Below are 20934 nucleotides of genomic sequence, written 5' to 3'. Positions count from 1 at the left end.
CACTGATTGACTCATCCTCAGGTAGTTGCTATATTGGATTAAAGGTGATTTAAGGGTGTTATTTCATGTCTAGACGTCTCTCATATTGTTTTAAAAATGTATTTAGAAAGTTGTAAACATATAGATATTTGGTTTATACTTAATGATACCTACTCTGTTGTAATTACAAACCCCGTTTCCATATGAGTTGGAAAATTGTGTTAGATGTAAATATAAACAGAATACAATGATTTGCAAATCATTTTCAACCCATAATCAATTTAATGCACTACAAAGACAAGATATTTGATGTTCAAACTCATAAAAATTTTTTTTTTTTGCAAATAATAATTAACTTAGAATTTCATGGCTGCAACAAGTGCCAAAGTAGTTGGGAAAGGGCATGTTCACCACTGTGTTACATGGCCTTTCCTTTTAACAACACTCAGTAAACGTTTGGGAACTGAGGAGACACATTTTTTAAGCTTCTCAGGTGGAATTCTTTCCCATTCTTGCTTGATGTACAGCTTAAGTTGTTCAACAGTCCAGGGTCACTGTTGTGGTATTTTAGGCTTCATAATGCGCCACACATTTTCAATGGGAGACAGGTCTGGACTACAGGCAGGCCAGTCTAGTACCCACACTCTTTTACTATGAAGCCACGTTGATGTAAAACGTGGCTTGGCATTGTCTTGCTGAAATAAGCAGGGGCGTCCATGGTAACGTTGCTTGGATGGCAACATATGTTGCTCCAAAACCTGTATGTACCTTTCAGCATTAATGGCGCCTTCACAGATGTGTAAGTTACCCACGTCTTGGGCACTAATACACCCCCATACCATCACATATGCTGGCTTTTCAACTTTGCGCCTATAACAATCCGGATGGTTCTTTTCCTCTTTGGTCCGGAGGACACGATGTCCACAGTTTCCAAAAACAATTTGAAATGTGGACTCGTCAGACCACAGAACACTTTTCCACTTTGTATCAGTCCATCTTAGATGAGCTCAGGCCCAGCGAAGCCGACGACATTCCTGGGGTGTTGTTGATAAAAGGTTTTCGCCTTGCATAGGAGAGTTTTAACTTGCATTTACAAATGTAGCGACCAACTGTAGTTACTGACAGTGGGTTTCTGAAGTGTTCCTGAGCCCATGTGGTGATATCCTTTACACACTGATGTCGCTTGTTGATGCAGTACAGCCTGAGGGATCGAAGGTCACGGGCTTAGCTGCTTACGTACAGTGATTTCTCCAGATTCTCTGAACCCTTTGATGATATTACGGACCGTAGATGGTGAAATCTCTAAATTTCTTGCAATAGCTGGTTGAGAAAGGTTTTTCTTAAACTGTTCAACAATTTGCTCACGCATTTGTTGACAAAGTGGTGACCCTCGCCCCATCCTTGTTTGTGAATGACTGAGCATTTCATGGAATCTACTTTTATACCCAATCATGGCACCCACCTGTTTCCAATTTGCCTGTTCACCTGTGGGATGTTCCAAATAAGTGTGTGATGAGCATTCCTCAACTTTATCAGTATTTATTGCCACCTTTCCCAACTTCTTTGTCACGTGTTGCTGGCATCAAATTGTAAAGTTAATGATTATTTGCAAAAAAAAAAAAGTTTATCAGTTTGAACATCAAATATGTTGTCTTTGTAGCATATTCAACTGAATATGGGTTGAAAATGATTTGCAAATCATTGTATTCCGTTTATATTTACATCTAACACAATTTCCCAACTCATATGGAAACGGGATTTGTAGTTTATATCAGTTCATGTCCGGAACCAATTAACAGCGATACGACCCTATTAGATAAATTATCAATAATTCTTACTTTGTGGACATTAATTTACCACAGTCAGGGCCAAAGCCAATAAAGTACGAGGATATGCTGTGTTTAGAGGATGAACTCTCAATAATGACACCACTATGCTGCTTAGTTATCACTGTCCAGATCTTTTCACGTGTTTAAGAATAACAATTTTATCCTTGATGATGATCGCGACAATCTAAAGCAGGTGTGTCCAAAGTCTTTTAATTGAGGGCCGCAGACTGAACAATCAAGTGATCCGTTCTGATGTTTTTCATTTTCAAAACCTGTAAAATATAGTAATTCCCTGCTTATGCCCCTTAATTGGTTGTGTGCCTAAAAGTGGTAAGATAATTTCTGCAAAGTAGGAGTGATCAATTATGAGTCAAATATTTTCATAGCTGGAGCACAAAAAACCTTCTAAATGCATTTTGTTAACATTATGATAGTCCCCTAGACATGAAATGACACCCACATAGTCATTTTTCATCCGTAAAGGAGGGGCTGAACAGCATGCTCTGATTAGTTTGGTCACCTCTAGTGGTCTGAGGTGGTGACTTGTCCAGGGTGTACCCTGCCTTCCGCCCGAATGCAGCTGAGATAGGCTCCAGCGCCCCCCGTGACCCCGAAAGGAACAAGCGGTAGAAAATGGATGGATGGACCTCTAGTGGCCAATATTACTGTAGTATTACTATTTTTAGTGCAAATAGCCATTTTTGTTTGAAAATTTTTAATTTAAACCAAAAATACATGGAATATGGAATATTTTTTAATGAAAAAAAGAAGAAAAATTCAATCCGCGACACAGTGAAGCCGCTAACTTTGAAGTGCAGTGTGGCAAGGAGCGTCAACAGTTTAACTTTTGTCATAAAGAACTGTTTGCTGTTTTATTCCTCTTTTAATTTATACATCTATCTATTTATATCTATATATATATATATATATATATATATACAGTTGTGGTCAAAAGTTTACATACACTTGTAAAGAACATAATGTCATGGCTGTCTTGAGTTACCCGCGTGCTATGTTTGATGTTAGACCAGTGGTTCTCGAACTTTTTTCACAAAAACTTTTTTACCACCATAATGACCAACATTAAAATACAGCAGCGTATTCTCCATCCAGGCTCTCAACTCTTCTACTTGACCCTCCCCCTTGGCTCGAGCATCTAGTGCAGTGGTTCTTAACCTTGTTGTAGGTACCGAACCCACCAGTTTTATACGCGCTTTCACAGAACCCTTCTTTAGTGAAAAATAAAATGCTTTTTTTTTCAAATTCAAGTCAAAGTTATATGTTTTTGGTAACACTTTAGTATGGGGAACATATTCTAAGTAACAAAGACTTAATTTAGGAGTTTTTTGGACACTAGAGGAACATATTCTAAGTAACAAAGACTTAATTTAGAGTTATTTGGTTAGGGTTAGGGTTAGAGGGTTAGGGCCAGGGTTAGAGGGTTAGGGTTATAATAAGGCCATGCCGAATAAGGCATTAAAAAGTACTTAATAATGACTAGTTAAGAGCCAATATGTTACTAATTTGCATGTTAATAAGCAACTAATTAATGGTGAATATGTTCCCCATACTAAAGTGTTACCATGTTTTATTACTGGTGCACAAAATGAACCGTGCATGAACATCACCTTGTTCAAAGAACAAAACCAACACAGTGCATAAACTCACAACAAAGTACACACCTGCAAATCAGTGTGACTTCTGCTGTTGCCGTATACGTAATACGCCGATAGGGAGAAGTTTTTGTTTACACGATGAGTCGGGTGTGTTTTGACCTCAGCCGAACCCCTGAGCCCGACTCACCGAACCCCTAGGGTTCGATCGAACCCAGGTTAAGAACCACTGATCTAGTGCCATGGCGAACAAAATGCATACGGACGTTGATTGAGTCCCGCTACATCATTAACCCTGGCCGTTTTCCAGAAGTGACGTAAGGGTTAGGGTTAGGGTGACAAATGTTTGTTTACTTTCAAGATGTCGTCACATGCGATGTTCAGCTTCGCTTGTGCTCTTTCAACTTTTTTTCGCCTGTCTTTTTTAAGAAGAAGACTGTTTAGAAGACACCGTTTTTGGCGATATATGCAAGTGCTAGCACGTCAGCTTGCGGTATGTAAAATGTGTTTCATTATATATATATATATATATATATATATATATATATATATATATATATATATATATATATATATATATATATATATATATATATATATATATACATATATATAATGAAACACATTTTACATTTGTATGTAAACTTTTGACCACGACTATATATATATATATATATATATATATATATATATATATATATATATATATATATATATATATATATATATATATATATATATATATATATATATATATATATATATAGTTTAGAAGACACCGTTTTTGGCGATATATGCAAGTGCTAGCACGTCAGCTTGTGGTATGTAAAATGTGTTTCATTATATATATATATATATATATATATATATATATATATATATATATATATATATATATATATATATATATGTATATATATATATATAGTCGTGGTCAAAAGTTTACATACAAATGTAAAATGTGTTTCATTATATATATATATATATATATATATATATATATATATATATATATATATATATATATATATATATGTATATGTATATATATAGTCGTGGTCAAAAGTTTACATACACTTGTAAAGAACATAATGTCATGGCTGTCTTGCGTTTCCAATAATTTCTAAAACTCTTATTTTTTTGTGATACTTGTTGGTCACAAAAAACATTCATGAAGTTTGGATCTTTTATGAATTTATTATGGGTCTACTGAAAATGTGACCAAATCTGCTGGGTCAAAAGTATACATACAGCAATGTTAATATTTGGTTACATGTCCCTTGGCAAGTTTCACTGCAATAAGGCGCTTTTGGTAGCCATCCACAAGCTTCTGGTTGAATTTTTGACCACTCCTCTTGACAAAATTGGTGCAGTTCAGCTAAATGTGTTGGTTTTCTGACATTAACTTGTTTCTTCATCATTGTCCACATCTTTAAGTCAGGACTTTGGGAATGCCATTCTAAAACCTTAATTCTAGCCTGATTCAGCCATTCCTTTACCACTTTTGACTTGTGTTTGGGGTCATTGTCCTGTTGGAACACCCAACTGCGCCCAAGACCCAACCTCCGGGCTGATGATTTTAGGTTGTCCTGAAGAATGTGGAGTTAGTCCTCCTTTTTCATTGTCTCATTTACTCTCTGTAAAGCACCAGTTCCATTGGCAGCAAAACAGGCCCAGAGCATAATACTACCAACACCATGCATGACTGTAGGGATGGTGTTCCTGGGATTAAAGGCCTCAGCTTTTCTCCTCCAAACATATTGCTGGTTATTGTGGCCAACAGCTCCACTTTTGTTTCATCTGACATCACATGGACAGAGATAAGACCTTCTGGAGGAAAGTTCTGTGGTCAGATGAAACAAAAATTTAGCTGTTGGCCAAAATACCCAGCAATATGTTTGGAGGAGAAAAGGTGAGGCCTTTAAACCCAGGAACACCATTCCTACCGTCAACCATGGTGTTGGTAGTATTATGCTCTGTGCCTGTTTTGCTGCCAATGGAACTGGTGCTTTACAGAGAGTAAATGGAACAATGAAAAAGGAAAATTATCTCCAAATTCTTCAGGACAACCTAAAATTATCAGCCGGAGATTGGGTCTTGGGCGCAGTTGGGTGTTCCAACAGGACAATGACTGCAAACACACGTCAAAAGTGGTAAAGGAATGGCTAAATCAGGCTAGAATTAAGGTTTTAGAATGGCCTTCCCAAAGTCCTGTCTTAAACCCCATTGAGAACATGTGAACAATGCTAAGGAAACAAGTCCATTTCAGAAAACCAACACATTTAGCTGAATTGCACCATTTTTGTCAAGAGGAGTGGTCAAAAATTCAACCTGAAGCTTGTGGATGGCTACCAAAAGCGCCTTATTGCAATGAAACTTGCCAAGGGACATGTAACCAAATATTAACATTGCTGTATGTATACTTTTGACTCAGCAGATTTGGTCACATTTTCAGTAGACCCATAATAAATTCATAAAAGAACCAAACTTCATGAATGTTTTTTGTGACCAACAAGTATGTGCTCCAATCACACTTCTTAAAAAAGACAGGCGAAAAAAAGTAAAAAGAGCACAAGCAAAGCTAAACATCGTATGTGACGACATCTTGAAAGTAAACAAACATTTGTCACATCTGCCTTACGTCACTTCTGGAAAACGGCCAGGGTTAATGATGTAGCGGGACTCGATCGACATCTGTATGCATTTTTTTCGCCATGGCACTAGATGCTCGAGCCAAGGGGGAGGGTCAAGTAGAAGAGTTAAGAGCAAGGATGGAGAATACGCTGCTGTATTCTAATGTTGGTCGTTATGGTGGTAAAAAAGTTTTTTGTGAAAAAAGTGTTATGTCGGACTGGGGAAGGAGACGGCACGACAACAGGTTTATTGAGTGCTTGATGAGTGCATGGGGTGTGTATGCTACTATGTGTTTGTATGGCAGGCTATGTGTGGGAATTAACCATATGAAAATACCGTGAGGTTTGTTGAGGTGCGTGTTGAATGTTCAGCGTCCAAGTCCAAGGGGGAAGAAGCCAAGGGGGGTCCGAGGTCCGAGCGGGGGTCGAAGGCAGGGGAGAGGAGTCCGGAAGTCCAAAACGGGGTCAAGGATCGGGGAGAGCAAACAAAGTCCAGGAGGGAAAAGCTGCAGCGGAGGTACCAGCAAAAGCTGAGACACGGGCACTGTGGGGAGAACGAGAGCCAAAAATGGGATCAGGAAAAAGGGCACAAGGAAACAAGCAACGAGCAAGATCAAGCGGGAAGTCAGAGACGCGAAGCTTACTGCGAGCAGAGCTACGTTCCGACGAAGAGAAGTCAACGGCGAGGATCTTTATGCTGTCGTCCCTCATCAAAGCCAGGTGCGTTGGTCGTTGATTGCCTCCGGCTGCGGCGGAGTGTGGGCGCGGTCTGCGTGGCGAGCGCGGGGGCGTGTCTGGTGCTCACAGCGGAGCCCCTGAGCGTTCCCGCAGAAGAGGGGAAGCACGGAGCGCTTTGAGAACCACTGGTCTAACGTCAAACATAGCACGCGGGTAATGTCGGTACATTTTGCCCCTTTCCGGCCATTTTTCTATTGTCTTATTTCACTTCCACTGTGATGGCTTTCCTTTTCTTTGACTCACTGCTATCAGAAGAGTCTGCCTTACGCTAGGGGGACATAATGAAGGGCAAAACGTTAACCACAGGGACATAACTAGTACTCTTTCTTGTACATTTTTTGTAGATTTTTCTGTTTATAATTTACGGTAGTGTATCATAACCACGAAACGTTGAAAAATGAGGCTCTCACCATAGCTTTTAGCTCTGTCACTGGACTGCAGATCGTCTAGTGCCACCCTATTAGTACCACATCATGCATTTAAAACACCAAAAGATGGCCAAGCTGGTACCACTGAAATATTTTAGTACATAAATGTGTATTGTACTCAACAATACATGAATATGAAATTAAATTCCATAACTGGGGTGCATTGCAGCCTGCAAAGACATACTTTGTTACCCACGTGTTGTGTTAGGAGTTATTAGACAACAGGCATGGAATGGGGTGGGGTGATCACACTTTTCACTTTATCTCCCTTTTGCTGAGTTACAGGAAGCTGTTTCAAGCTGCCATGTCATCGGCCTGGAAGTCATTTTTCCATCTCAGTCAGGCCTCACGGCTTAGACGAGCACCAAGATAAACAAGAGTGTGCGGAAAGGGAATGAAAGGGAATACTGTTTGGGAGCACAAATGCACACGGCAGCTCAAACTGTACTCGCAATGCCTTTTCTACTGGATACCTGGCGGCGGGCCAGGCGATAGACTGGGACGCCAAGCAGTGAGCACAAATAAAAGGATCCATCGCAGTCGTATCCCTCCCTCATGATGCTCTTTTTTTCATTGTGTCAAGCTGTATGCTTCTAAAATGTGCAGTTGAAGATCTAACATAAATATGTAATCACATTTTGCGTAGAAGTTTATGTAAACTTAATCAATTTTTTTCAGAGTCAAATGTTAGTTTAAATTTATATATCTTAGCCTGATGGAAACAGTTTATTAACCCCAGAAAGGGTATTAAGGTTATACAATAGTCTGTAAAAAAATTAACTGCTATTTATTCTAGATTTTAGGTTGTGTACTCACATGCCTCTCATTGCACAGTTTGCATTTTGTGCAACTTAATTGTTTAATGACACAATAAATAGAAATAGTAAGATTATACTAAATTTACAATATTATAGAGGGGTGGCACATACCCCAAGGAAGAAGAATGCATAATATTTTGGTGAGGAACTGGATAAAGGTGTTGTACAGGATTTCATCATCACAGTTTGAGTCACTGTGGCGTCAGAAGAACAGCCCCCACCCAGAATAATAATGGCCTCCACTAAGTGACATGACATTCAAGCCTGAGGCGTATTTCGTCATTTGGCAAACAGCCACGGGGGCCCTCCACATAACAAAAACAACATGGTAATTTGCTATTATTGGTTACAAACTACTATGCAAACTGCATATTCAAGCTGGCGAGCTGCACAATGAATATCATTGATCCCAACCTTTTTACTGTAATGTGATAGGAATATTACTCAAGATTTTATGTAGCGTAAGCCATTTTTTGTTAGCGCAGTTGGACCAGATGTGACGCGCAGCTCTATTATTGTGATGGCCGCAGGTGTGTGACTGGTGGGAAAAAGAGAACTAATGACAATGGGCGTGTCGGAACGATAGACGTGACTTAGGAGTTCCTGCCTGCCAGACCCTTGGTTCCCAAATGTACAATTTCTAGCGCTTCAATACTCCCATATTTGTGATGAAATGCGTCACTCTCTACGTCACCTTGTGCCAATTGGTGCTGTTGCACGAGCACCTACAGTACATTCGGTGACTGTGAGAAAAAGGTTGACAAACTGGGTAGTTTTAATAAAATCTGTTTTCTTCTCACCTTCCCCTCTTCTCCGCTCCACTTGGGTAAACCTCACCAAATCCAAAAGTCTGTTTTGGAACGTCTTCCTGAATCAAGTCGGCACATGGGCAGTGACATGGAATAGTTCATTGCCTGAGAAAGGAGGGGCAGCTCTTAAAACGATCATAACTGATTGATTTTAAGCGCACAAATTAAGACAAACCTAAATAAATACTTGTTTTAAATAGAAGACAACTTTATTATACATGTTCATGATACATATAAGGGCCCCAGGCAACTGCCTATGTTTGCCTAAAGGTAAGTCCGCCCCTGGTTGTAGTTACAGTAAATGTGGTCAGTATAGTACATAACTGATATATAGATTATACAGTACAGTGTATAGTTCTCAATATCATATCAAATTCTGAATTGTTTAAACTCAGGAACCTTTTGATCGCTCTACAAGTTGGGCTGCAACAGCAATCTTTCAGTGGTTTGCAACTCAATAAAACATCAAAAAATGTGGTTGTACTGTGACAGGGCAGCTAATAACTCCTCTTAGTACTAAAACATTGGACTTTTGTTGTTGTTGCAAGAAGCAAATAGAAGACGTCATGGACAGAATGATGTAATGGCGTCCATCTAAGGGTCCAATCATATTGATTGCCCTGACGTAATCCCTGTACTGCTCTACGCGTATGTTGTCATGTACTAACAGGCATTATAATCAAGACTGCTTAAATCCTCTCACGCAATTTCTGACGATCGTTGACTTAATTGATCACGTGTTGCTTCTGCAGGACTTTCTGTGTACCGCAAGTTGCTTCAGGGCCGGGAGCAGAGTCCCAGATGACAGCAAGGTGACCAGAGGCGCGTCCTGTCACTCTGCTGGCCTGACAGGTGTCTCTGCATGTAACTGGCACAGAGGTGCATTCTGGGTAAGAACAACAGCAGGAAAAAAAACATGCCTATTAAATTGTCTGTCATACCGCCGCGGCCATGGCAGGAGATGATGGCGTGCCAGGCACGGAATTCCCGTCTTTGACGCAGGCTGGGATTTTGTTGTGCAGCCCAAGAGCACGTGGCCTTTTCCAGCCTGCACTGCGGTCTGCGCTCCAACTGTTGCCCTCTTCATTCTCTCCATGCCACGGAAAGATTTCACAGGCGGATATCTTTCAGCAGATGCCCGGTTGGCATTTAGTATGCTAGCAATTCCGTTGAAGCCAACCTCCAGTGAGAGACATCCCATGAATGGTGAGCATGCAGAGAAGTTCCTGGCATTAGACACGGACTTCCAGTCCAGAACGAAAACAAACAGTTACCAAATCGGACTCTGCGCTCCTCTCTGGCCAAAGGATGCGTTTAATTATAGCAACCTTTCTTTAAATTGTTGATGTTTTTATGGATGAACCCAATTTAATGATTGTGTTATTCTACATTTGCATTGTAAGTCGGCCATGTTGGGCCCCTAGTGCAGCTCAGAACACAGCAAAAGAAGAACCTCAAGTTGGTGTACAATGAAGATAATGGCACACATGTGGACCAGCATCCTCATGGATATCTCACAAAATGAGTACAGCCCTCTTATTTCAGCCACCATGTTGTTACTATGTCTTAAGGGACAATACTGTAGAAAGGAAATAACTTAGAGTAGTCCATGTACAGCTTGTATAGCAGTACAGTGGTACATCAACTTAAGAGTGTTTGAGCTCTCTTTCGGTTAATTGTTATGCTTTAAGTTACAAGCTTAAATTGGAGTTCAAAGCATCCTTGCCATTAGTTGGCGTAGCAAACGTCACAGTGAGTGAACCCCGTAAGATCTGCTCAAAACATCCGGTCTTACTCGCTCGCATTAGTTTGTAGCTAAATCTTTGTTTTTCCAAGCATGGCAATGAAATGAAGGACAGTGCTGAGAGGAAGAAGTGGATTATATTCAATGAATTAAATCATTAAATCTTCAAAAACATGGCGAAGCAGTATGAGCGCATCACTGCTAGTCTGCACCATACTGAACCAATAATGTTAAAATAATATCTAAATAGTGGACATTTATTCATGAAAATATGGAAAAGCTGCTGATGGTGTGTTTGACTGAGAAGATACCGTAGAAGTCTGCTCTCCAAGGTAAATACTGTACATACTTTAATTACACTACTTCATAAAACTACTGTAGTTGTTTGTACTAAATTGTTTTGTAAAATATATTTTTGTTTTTAAAAGGCATGTTACATGTTAAAATAGTGCTTTTTGGGGGGGAGTACCAATATAATTGATTTAAATTAATTTCAATATGGGATGGTGATTTGATATACAAGCGTTTTAAGAGTGCCATCACGGAACCAATAAAGCTTATAAGTTGAGGTACTTCTGTATTAAATTTACTGTCCTCTGAAAATCAACTCACAGCCATAAATGTCTAAAAAGCTGGTGACACCAGTGAGTACACATCACAAACGTTTAGGTGAGCACATATTGTGACTGCCTTAATTCTCTTGGCCATGTAATTCACCAGCCCCTCACAGATTGTCACTAGAATTGTCTTCCATGATGAAGTGATGAAGCTGGTGGATGTCAGACACTTTACACTCCTCTACCTTCTATTCTTTATTTGAAGAGGGGACACTGGGTTGGGTTCAGGTGTGGCCCACCTTCACCTTCCTCAGCAAGGTTTACCAAAAGCATGGAACCATGCTCTGTTTCAGAATGTCAGAGTGTTGGAATTCATGTTTTCCCCCATGGAACCACAGCTCTTTCTCTCTACTGCTATACAAGGTGTACACTGACTACTTTTAAGTATATCCATGTTTCAATTCTATAGTGCCTTATGAGAAGAATGCTGATATGTGAGGGGTGTACTTCATTTTGTAAGTGCCTAAAGAGTAAACTCAGGGTGTTGTTATTAAAACGTGTTTTGTTGTGCAGCTATAAATTAAGTATGTTTGTGATCCCTTTGAAAGAAATACTTGAATTTCGCGCATGTCAGTTTTAAACCTGCTGGTGATTATTTTTGCACAAATTTTTGGATTGTCTTGTAACATTCACGGTGCACGGCTGTCACGTCCAACGCCATGCCGTGTATTTATGCCAGCGCATGCTTTATTACAAGAATCCAAATGAGTGTCCTACTGCGCGAATGCAGTTTAGTTGACCGACAATCCTTGACTGTTTACAATATGGAAATGATCACTCCTTTATTGGACTCATTGAGGCTGTAGTAAAATGAGAAATGGCAATCATATCCAAATGTAGTCTATAGTTCTGGTTGTATGGAATGACTCCATCATAACCTTTAATTTGGGGCGGTCAAAGTTAACACATGTGATTAATCACATAAATAATATTGCATTAATCATGTATTAACGCAGATTAATCAAGCAATTTGTTTTTCCCAGAAATCCACAGATGGTTACCTGAAAGTTGTTATACATGTCATGTGATCAGGTCAATGCATTAGTCAGAGCAAAGATGAGTGAGGAGACTCCGACTGGGGTGCTTGCTGGATCATTTTGTTTCAAAATACACTCAGACAGGACTTTGGATACAACTGTTTGATTAAATAAATGTAGTGCATTCAAGTAAAACATTTTTAAAATGTTACTGTATGACATTCTGACAATAAAATTGCATTTGTGTCAAAATATTGGGGTCCTTTCAAGTAATTTACTGTTATTAACCACGATTAATCGAAATTCAAAAGTGTTATTACTCTGTTTGTTTTTAAATAATTGTTGAAGTGCTCAATAATGTGTCATAGATAAAAACATTCCCAACACTACTAAACAAGTCTACCCAACTGTCATTTTAATTAAAAACAGTTGTGTTTCCAGGAGTAATAAGAACATAATTTACAGTTTGTGATCTAAGTTAGTGTTCACGTGGTGACATCCACACTCTCATTCAAGATGGCCCTACATTAGTCATTGTGTAAATTGGATTGGATCTTCTTGAAGAAATTGTGGCGTTTACTACTTGTTGACTTGAGGTTAAGCTACATTCACTCTGTGGCACAGCATTATTCTGCTCTCCGTGACACCAGCATGGAAACAGGAGTTTGGAACATTGAGAGGCAGAATCTTCCAGTCCATGAAAAATAATATTAAAATAACACAAAGACAATTAATGTATTAATTGCTAGCCAATCAAGGAAATGCAGTCCAATGCCCATCCCACGCTCTCACACAACAGACAGGCGTTACTTTCAAGTGAAATAATCCTTGTTGCAATGCAGAGGTATCAGCATCCCCGTTGAACTACGACTTGGAGTAGGTTGGTTTCCAGCATTTTTATCATATTTTGTGTTCAACAGCATTTAATCCTAAATACACAGTGTAGCACAGCATTGCTTTCCAGCTCGGACATCCAAACGCGTCCTTTGTGTCGTGTCATGCTGAGTTCAGGCTCTCTTCTCAGTCTTTTTTTTTTTTTTTTTTTTCAACGTTCTTTTGGACTGCGATGTTTCTACGTCCTTAAGAATGCAGTGGTCATTCCAAGACAAGTTTTGTTCTATTCTCCTTTTGATCAAAACAGGATGAGAATGTAGAAAATGCTGGAATATGAAATAGGAACGTAAGAAAGATGGTTAAAGAAGGGTCATGGAGAGGTCTGTTGGGTTTGACGGCGTCATCAGTCTTGACGTGGTCTGTGAGATGAAGCTGGGTCGTATGAGGCTGAAGAAGGAGCTCTTCAAAGCTCTTGGAGCCGCTCCTGAGTAGTGCAGGACGTGTCTTTGTGCTCCTCCTAGCTGCACTTGCAGGACTTGACCACCATGTTGGACAGCTGCTCCACTTTAGGCGAGCGGCCCACGTAGTAGAGGATGGTGAGGGGCTCCAGGTCCTGGGGGACGCAGCAGGGTGAGGCCGACGCCTCCGGGTTCAAGGTGTTGTACAGACTCAGCAGCTTTGAGTGGAGCGAACAGAAGGAGGATCAGAAAAGGTTGAGGATGTGAACTGGGGCTGGGGTTTGCCTCACCGTGCTGTGGGTGGTGTCAGCGCTGCGTAGGTAAGGACAAGGACCCGAGCAGAAGTTGGCGTAGTAACCCTCGGGCTGATGGATCCACCTCCAGCCCAAATCCTGGCGGAAATTAATATAAAGTGGCCGCACACAGCAGTTCTCCTCGTAGTTGCTGCGGACAAAGAAGAGAGAGGAGATTTCAACACTTCACCCATTTCCTCCCTGATGCTCACAAATTCCACTCTGAGGTGTGCCCTTATTTTCCCTCTCAGCCCAGGTGTCTGTCAGCCCCCCACAGGAAGTGTGGACATGCTTGGCACACCAAAGTGCATGGCGAGCATTTTCTCGCGGCTGGGACAGATCCCGACTTGTTTAGTGTCATCCTCGTCTCGCTAGGAAACACATCTACTTCCTGTCCTTGTCTTCCTGTCTGCCACCCCAACATAACAAGACAGCGAACATGTCATCACATGCTTTGTCCAGTAGGGCGTGCTATCTATCTATCTATCTATCTATCTATCTATCTATCTATCTATCTATCTATCTATCTATCTATCTATCTATCTATCTATCTATCTATCTATCTATCTATCTATCTATCTATCTATCTATCTATCTATCTACCTACCTACCTACCTACGCTTTCCCCACAACCCGGAAGGAAGACAAGTATGGGAAGTGAAGGTGTGTCGTCAGCACAGGAGAGCCACCGATCTCAGCGTCTTGTGCCAGGTAAACATGACACTACGACTGTGTTTTGTTCAGACAACACACAGAAGCTGATGCAAATTACAATAGAAGAAATAAACAAAATAAAGAGATGTGTTGACAAAAACTCAGTAAAACAAAAATAATGCAATTCTGTAACAGCAGAAGAGAAATAGATGGGAAAATGATCTGAAAATCTCATAAAAAAAATATACAACATAAAGTGGCAAGACATATGTCAATGATGAATAAGGAAAAATTATGTTCTGGGCCAAAAATCACTCCATATTCTCTACTGCTCACCAGTGTTACCATATTTGACCTATTGTGCAGAAATATGGGGAAAGAACTACAAAAGTACACTTATTGACTTAGCATATTACAAAAAAGGAAGATCAGTTATAATAATACGTAATGAGTGATACATACAGTGATTACAAATACATTGGAGGCAGCCACCACAGTTGACATACTTCACACAATTTCTCAGTGATTGTTGGTCCAAAGTTATTGAAGATTTTGGCAAAATGAGGGTAATAAGTTATTTTTTTGGCCGTTCTGTGTATTTTTTGTACGTTTATTGTGGATGCGTGTTAGAGAGCCTGCTGGTCATTCAACACTGCAGGAATGTAGCAGCAGAGTGCGTCAAATACGGCCGCAAAAGTATACTTTCACAAAATAAAAGCATGTTTTATTGTAAGTTTATGAGCTGGAGTATGTTTAGAACCATGTATATACAAATTAATTTGGTTTATTTTGTCAAAACGACAGCAATTGAATGCACCTGGGCACAGCTGCACACGTCCTTGGTAGCAAATATGGCGTCTGTTGTTTAGTTGGCCATACTCTCTTTATACACACGACTCTTGACTAGTGGTCCACGTACCACAGTTTGGGAATCACTGCTCTAATATGTTGGACAAGTCCAGAGTTACAGTGTCTATGTACAAAAAGTGCACAATAGAGACACACAGATGTATACAAACACAGCAGACAAACACACAAAACGCAGTAAGGAAAGTAGCTATTGGCTGTCCTAAAGGTTGCCACAAGTCGCTAGTAGACGTCATCGCACCAGTTGCACAACTGATTGCAATGGACGTTGTCGGAGAGAAGAAAAACATTGTAGGAAAGATAAAAATGTATTTTAAAAATGCGAAGTATGATTAGAACTGAAAATGAACGTTCGTCTGTTGATTCTTTGTTTTCTTCATTTTTCAATCAATTTGGATCAAAAGACTGGAGGGTTGTGACATTCACAAACAAACTGAATATATTGACTGGCTCATTAACATCCATCCATCCATTTTCTACCGCTTGTCCCTTGCGAGGTCGCGGGGGTGCTGGAGCCTATCTCAGCTGCATTCGGGCGGAAGGCGGGGTACACCCTGGACAAGTCGCCTCCTCATCACAGGGCCAACACAGATAGACAGACAACATTCACACTCACATTCACACACTAGGGACAATTTAGTATGAACGATGAAATTAGGCTGTTACAGGAATTTATTTTTAGCGTGACAGTGAAGAAACATTTACATCTCGCTGTGTATACCAAAGTGGAAACAGCGGCAGTTTTGCACATGCACATTTCATTTGCAGTCTGGACGCAAAGGGTTGTGGTTCTCCTCTCTGCTCCTACTGCAGCTGGGACTGCTGCGTGGGTCTACTGACAGAATTTTTGCTTTTGAGAAAAAAAGAGGCTAAGTTGGATAATTGCCATATTTAGCGAGAAAGTGGCCAAGCAACACTGACAAAATGGTTCCCAGTAGGGCTCGGCTTGCAGTAAGCTAAGACAAGTAGGTCACTTGGCTCCAAAAAAGCATATGGTACTATTTGTGTGTTACTGTAAGTAAACAGATATAACAAATAAATGTGTACATAATTTACAACTAGAAGTAAAAGGTACTTACAGATAGGATCCAACGATTAACCGGTTTCACTATTTAAATGTCACAATTATTTAATCGCAGAGGCTCCATTATACCGCGTGTTTCAGTCCTCCTCACACGTTATATTATGTCAGCATCATACCAGCATTGAAAAAATGTGAGTCTTCTGCATAAGGACATGAACTCTTTTACATACCACAATGAGATCCTCAACCTAATTAAGTGGTGTGTGCATCTCATTTTAAATGTGGCAAAAACAGATGATGAGATTATTTTTGACCCAAGGCAATTGACTACACACGAGCTAGCGGTCATTAAACACCAGACTATCACTCAGATGACAAGATGTAAATATCTAGGGGTCCATGTTGATAACCTGCTTAGCTGGAAATCGCATATTGATAACTTCTGCAACAGAGACTATATTTTTGAGACGACTGAGGCTGTATGGTGTTAGCAATCACATCATGCTAATTTTCTACAAAGCTAATTTAGAGAACCTGATCAGATACAGAATTACAGCAATGTTTGGCAACCTATTCGTACCAGTGAAAAAACGATTGGCTGACATGCGCAAAACAGCAATGAAGATAATTGGTATGGAACAATATGAGTCCATAGAGCATGTGTATAACCAGTCAGATAAACAAACATCTCCTCAGATTCCACTCCCCTACTGCCCTGAGAATAGGAACTTCTCCCATCAGGAAGAAGACACCATATACCAAAGTGCCAAATAAACCGTCTCAAATGATCATTTATTCCAGCTTCTGTCAAGCTGTTGAACAATGCGATCGAGCAATGTGCACTGAAGACAAGCCCTTTAACGCCGAGCACTTTTCTGCCACTTTGTATTGTCTAATGTCTTCGTACGTCCCTCTAAGTCCCTGTGTTGCCATTTAATACGATATATTTCCTGTTTTTAACCCTGCTTTATTAATGTTTGTTTTAGTGTCTGTCTATTTATGCAACTATCTTGTATGCCTTATGAAGCAGTAATGTAACACAATGCCCAAGACAAATTTCCTTAACGGGACAATAACAATTACCCTGTCCCTAAGACATTATGGCCCAGCTATACACGCCAAAGTAAAAGTAAGACATAATAACCGAGTTTAAATTATGTTAATGGCAAGTTACTTGATGAAGAATTGAGATCAATATAAACAGGTCACTTAAAACCAGTGGTTTAGCATTGAGTCATTTCAGTGTAAACAAACAGCAACAGGAACTCCTTCAGTGACCATTTAACATTGCTTCTTTCTGTCTGTGTTGAATAAACTACAGGCATTGTAATTTAATATAGCAAGACATAACATCAGGAGCTTGTAGAATAACAGCACTATACCATGGGATCTAATTATTTGCATTACGGTTATTAACACAGCATAAAGTCGATTATTAAAAATGAATAACTAGGCATGGATGACAGTTGATAACAATAACACTTGAGTAAATTACTCACATGAGTAACATTTTCCCTTAGGGGATCAATAAAGTTAATGTTACCCTTACAATAATAATACAATTATTAATTAATTTTATAATTTATTATTGATAATACTTGTTGTTTATATTTATTATTTAGTACTGTTATTATACAGTTATCATTTGATTAGTTATTTTCAACAGTAATAAATGAGACAATCAAAATCTCAAACGAATGTCTGTTAAGTTTTACCGTGGTTATTAGATTATAATCCTACAGTCAATACTGTTATTATACGGTTATCATTTGATTAGTTATTTTCAACAGTAATAAATAAGACAATCAAAATCTCTAACGAATGTCTGTTAATTTTTTTGTTGTGGAATTTATGAATGCACAACATTTGTGATACTTGTGAAACCGTGGTTATTAGATTACAATCCTACAGTCAAAATCTATGATGGTTGCATCCCTACTTACGAATAAAATGGCGTTCACGCTGTCAATCACAGCTGTCTCGCCGCAAATGTGTATGTCTGCCACACGCACCCGCACAAATGAGACAACATGGTTTCTATATTGCTGTTTAACCAGTCAGTGATTTTTTTTTCTCAAACACCGCTTATGTAAAAATAAAAATAACAATAAAGTGTGTGTGGGCGTAGCTTACCAGGAAGAGGGCAGGTTATATTGCTTGAAACGCCCTCTCGGCAGCCAACTAACTGCTGCAGACAGCAGGTTTAAAGGGGAACTGCACTTTTTTATTTTTATTTTGCCTTTCGTTATGAAATACATGATGGATGTATTTTTTTAATGCATTCTAAATTGTAAATACATGTATATAAAAGTCTACTCACAATGGAGCCAATGGAAGGTCCTCTACTCCGCCCATAAAATCCAATAAAAAAACATCCAAATAGCACCAATAATACTCAATTTACATTTCATGACTTGAATATTAACCAAGTATTGTGATATTGTTGTTATAAGCTAATGCAGACAAACTATTTCTAGCCGCGACGTGATCACCAGCTTGTGTGCCAATTTTTACATTGAGTGGTAAACTGTTTCCTTGCTTTCTTGCTTCTGGAATTTTTTTGTAGATCATAAATAATGCCTCTCACCTGGATAGTAGGAGGATGAGAACGTATTCCGACAAGTTGGTACACTTTGACGGCCAATTTAGACCCGGGAATGGCGCGAACAACACGAAAAGACGCTTGGTTTTACCCTCCTTTTTTCCCGGAATGGTTATGAGTCATTCTTCATCTAAATAGGAATATATGAACATTCTAGCAGTTGGCATTAGCAGACATTGTACAGTAAGTGATGTTTTTTTGTTGGCACTCATGGAGTCTGCAGTGAGTAATAATCAGTGATAAAAAAAAAGCGAACGTCGTGATGCGTTTTTTAAATGAATGCACCGTGTATGCTTAAAATGATCAAAATACGTAAATATTAGATGTTTTTATAAATGTGCCTGTTACTATATCACGTATATACTTACAGCATGTTTATAAAACCTCAATGGAGGTGTTTGCATGTTTTTTAAGGGCTTTATAAGCAGAATAGAGCGACTCCAATAGGCTCCATTGTAAGCAGACTTTTGATTGCATTGATTTACTAGTTAGAATGCATTAAAAAGAAAAAATACATGTGCTTGTCTTACATAAGGATTGTGAATGATATGCAAAATTCCCCCCAAAAGTGTAGTTCCCCTTTAAAATCACTTTTAAACTGTATACATTCCAGCATCAAGGTTGGATTTTCAGCAACATATAGGATATAAACTTTGCCACCTCTGTATGATATGTGACCTTTAACATTTTTGTTATTAGTATTTGCCAATAGTCTGCGAGTAATGACACAGTTCTCATACTTTCAGTGAGACGAGTCATCTTTGCCAAAGTTGGAAGCAGAATTGTGCCTTACTTGAAGCAGTAGTTGGTGTCAAGTGCTCTTTTGCGCCTGCGAGAGGAGGAGTGCGTGTCCAGTCTGTGGGGAGGCAGCATCATGAGAATGAGATGGGGGTACAGCTGCTCCCTTTGTTTCTTGGTACGGCTCAGATCCTCAAAGTCTGCCTCCATACCTGCAGGGCGCAGTGAGAAAAGTACACAAAGACTTTTGGGAAATAATCATAATCAACTTGTGGTTTTTTTCACAGGCTGATAATGTCCAGACTGGACATTAGTGGCCCACTTTTCATTCGTCTTTTTTAACTTCCCACTTCCCACCGTCTGCTCCTCCGCTCTCGGCCTGATGGCTAAAGCAGCAGATATCTCGGGAGAGAAGCTGCCGCTGGATACGTTGGCCCCTCTTTAATTAGGGCCAAATGTCTGAGCGCCATGGCAGCACATTCCTTGTGGCCAAGCCCGTTCCGGAGCGTTCCCAGGACCCGAGGCTCGGGGGCCCCTTGTGCTAAGTGAGATACCAGATCAATGTGGTTCCCATGCTCTCAGTCTGACTTCCTCGTAGGAGGGTGAGCCTTTATCTCTATCGCTGGAATAATGACTAGCCCTCACTGCAGCCATGCTTGAAACTAATAATTATGATGTTTTTATCTCATAATTTCGACTTTATATCTCAATCTTGACTTTTTATCTCATTACCATTGGGAAAAAAATGTTAGTGGCGGAAACAGGCTTTTATACATATGAAACTCATCTTGATACAATCATACTGACCTCATCCAAAAATGAACATGAAATTGATCCTATATCCTATTTCAATACTTTTGTAGATGCTGATTTTTTATGATCAGACATCCAGCAAAGGTCAACACCATCATCTGAACACTAGCAAATCCAATATGTGATCAAACATTAAAATAGTATTTGTTGCCTGTCCTCGCTTCCTAAAATTGGACTTTACCATGAAATATAATTAAAATCCTAAAATATTTCATATTTTGTGGATGTAATTTGTTTGTTATTAAAATAAAAAACAAAGAGTGTTGAATCACTGTAATGTGCTTAGTATCAAGTAGGGATAGGTACCGTTCACATTCCGGTATACATTTTCTGTACTTTTGTGTGTGGTGATAAATGTTAAAAGAAAATCTAATGTTTTTTATTTTAACATTTACCGCTGAGCTGTGCTGTCCAATTCTTACAGCTGGATTTCCTACACTTCTGAGTCTCATTTGCAAGTATTATA

At 39.5% G+C, this 20934-nt stretch overlaps 2 protein-coding genes across 9 annotated transcripts in view; one reads left to right on the top strand and one right to left on the bottom strand.

The window, feature by feature from the left end:
* Positions 1-12448, top strand: part of ttll5 (tubulin tyrosine ligase-like family, member 5) — a 142915-nt gene extending 130467 nt beyond the window's left edge. For 5 of the 8 annotated variants that reach the window (XM_062042037.1, XM_062042041.1, XM_062042038.1 and 2 more), the window contains one exon: positions 7506-12448. In XM_062042037.1, coding sequence (XP_061898021.1) covers positions 7506-7618 — 113 coding nt within the window. In that variant the 3' untranslated portion in view covers positions 7619-12448. The remainder of the gene's footprint in view (positions 1-7505) is intronic. The other 3 variants (XR_009825311.1, XM_062042042.1, XR_009825310.1) reach the window with 2 other exon arrangements.
* The window catches only part of tgfb3 (transforming growth factor, beta 3), a 34887-nt gene continuing 25004 nt past the window's right edge, over positions 11052-20934 (bottom strand). The window contains exons 5-7 of the mRNA XM_062042045.1: positions 19711-19867; positions 13768-13921; positions 11052-13695 (exon numbers count right to left, since the gene is read on the bottom strand). Coding sequence (XP_061898029.1) covers positions 13537-13695; positions 13768-13921; positions 19711-19867 — 470 coding nt within the window. The 3' untranslated portion in view covers positions 11052-13536. The remainder of the gene's footprint in view (positions 13696-13767; positions 13922-19710; positions 19868-20934) is intronic.

The sequence above is a fragment of the Entelurus aequoreus genome, linkage group LG03, assembly GCF_033978785.1.
Source record: "Entelurus aequoreus isolate RoL-2023_Sb linkage group LG03, RoL_Eaeq_v1.1, whole genome shotgun sequence".
Lineage (NCBI taxonomy): Eukaryota > Metazoa > Chordata > Actinopteri > Syngnathiformes > Syngnathidae > Entelurus > Entelurus aequoreus.
Note: the sequence above shows the minus strand (reverse complement) of the source record. Positions and strands in the feature narration are given on the sequence as shown.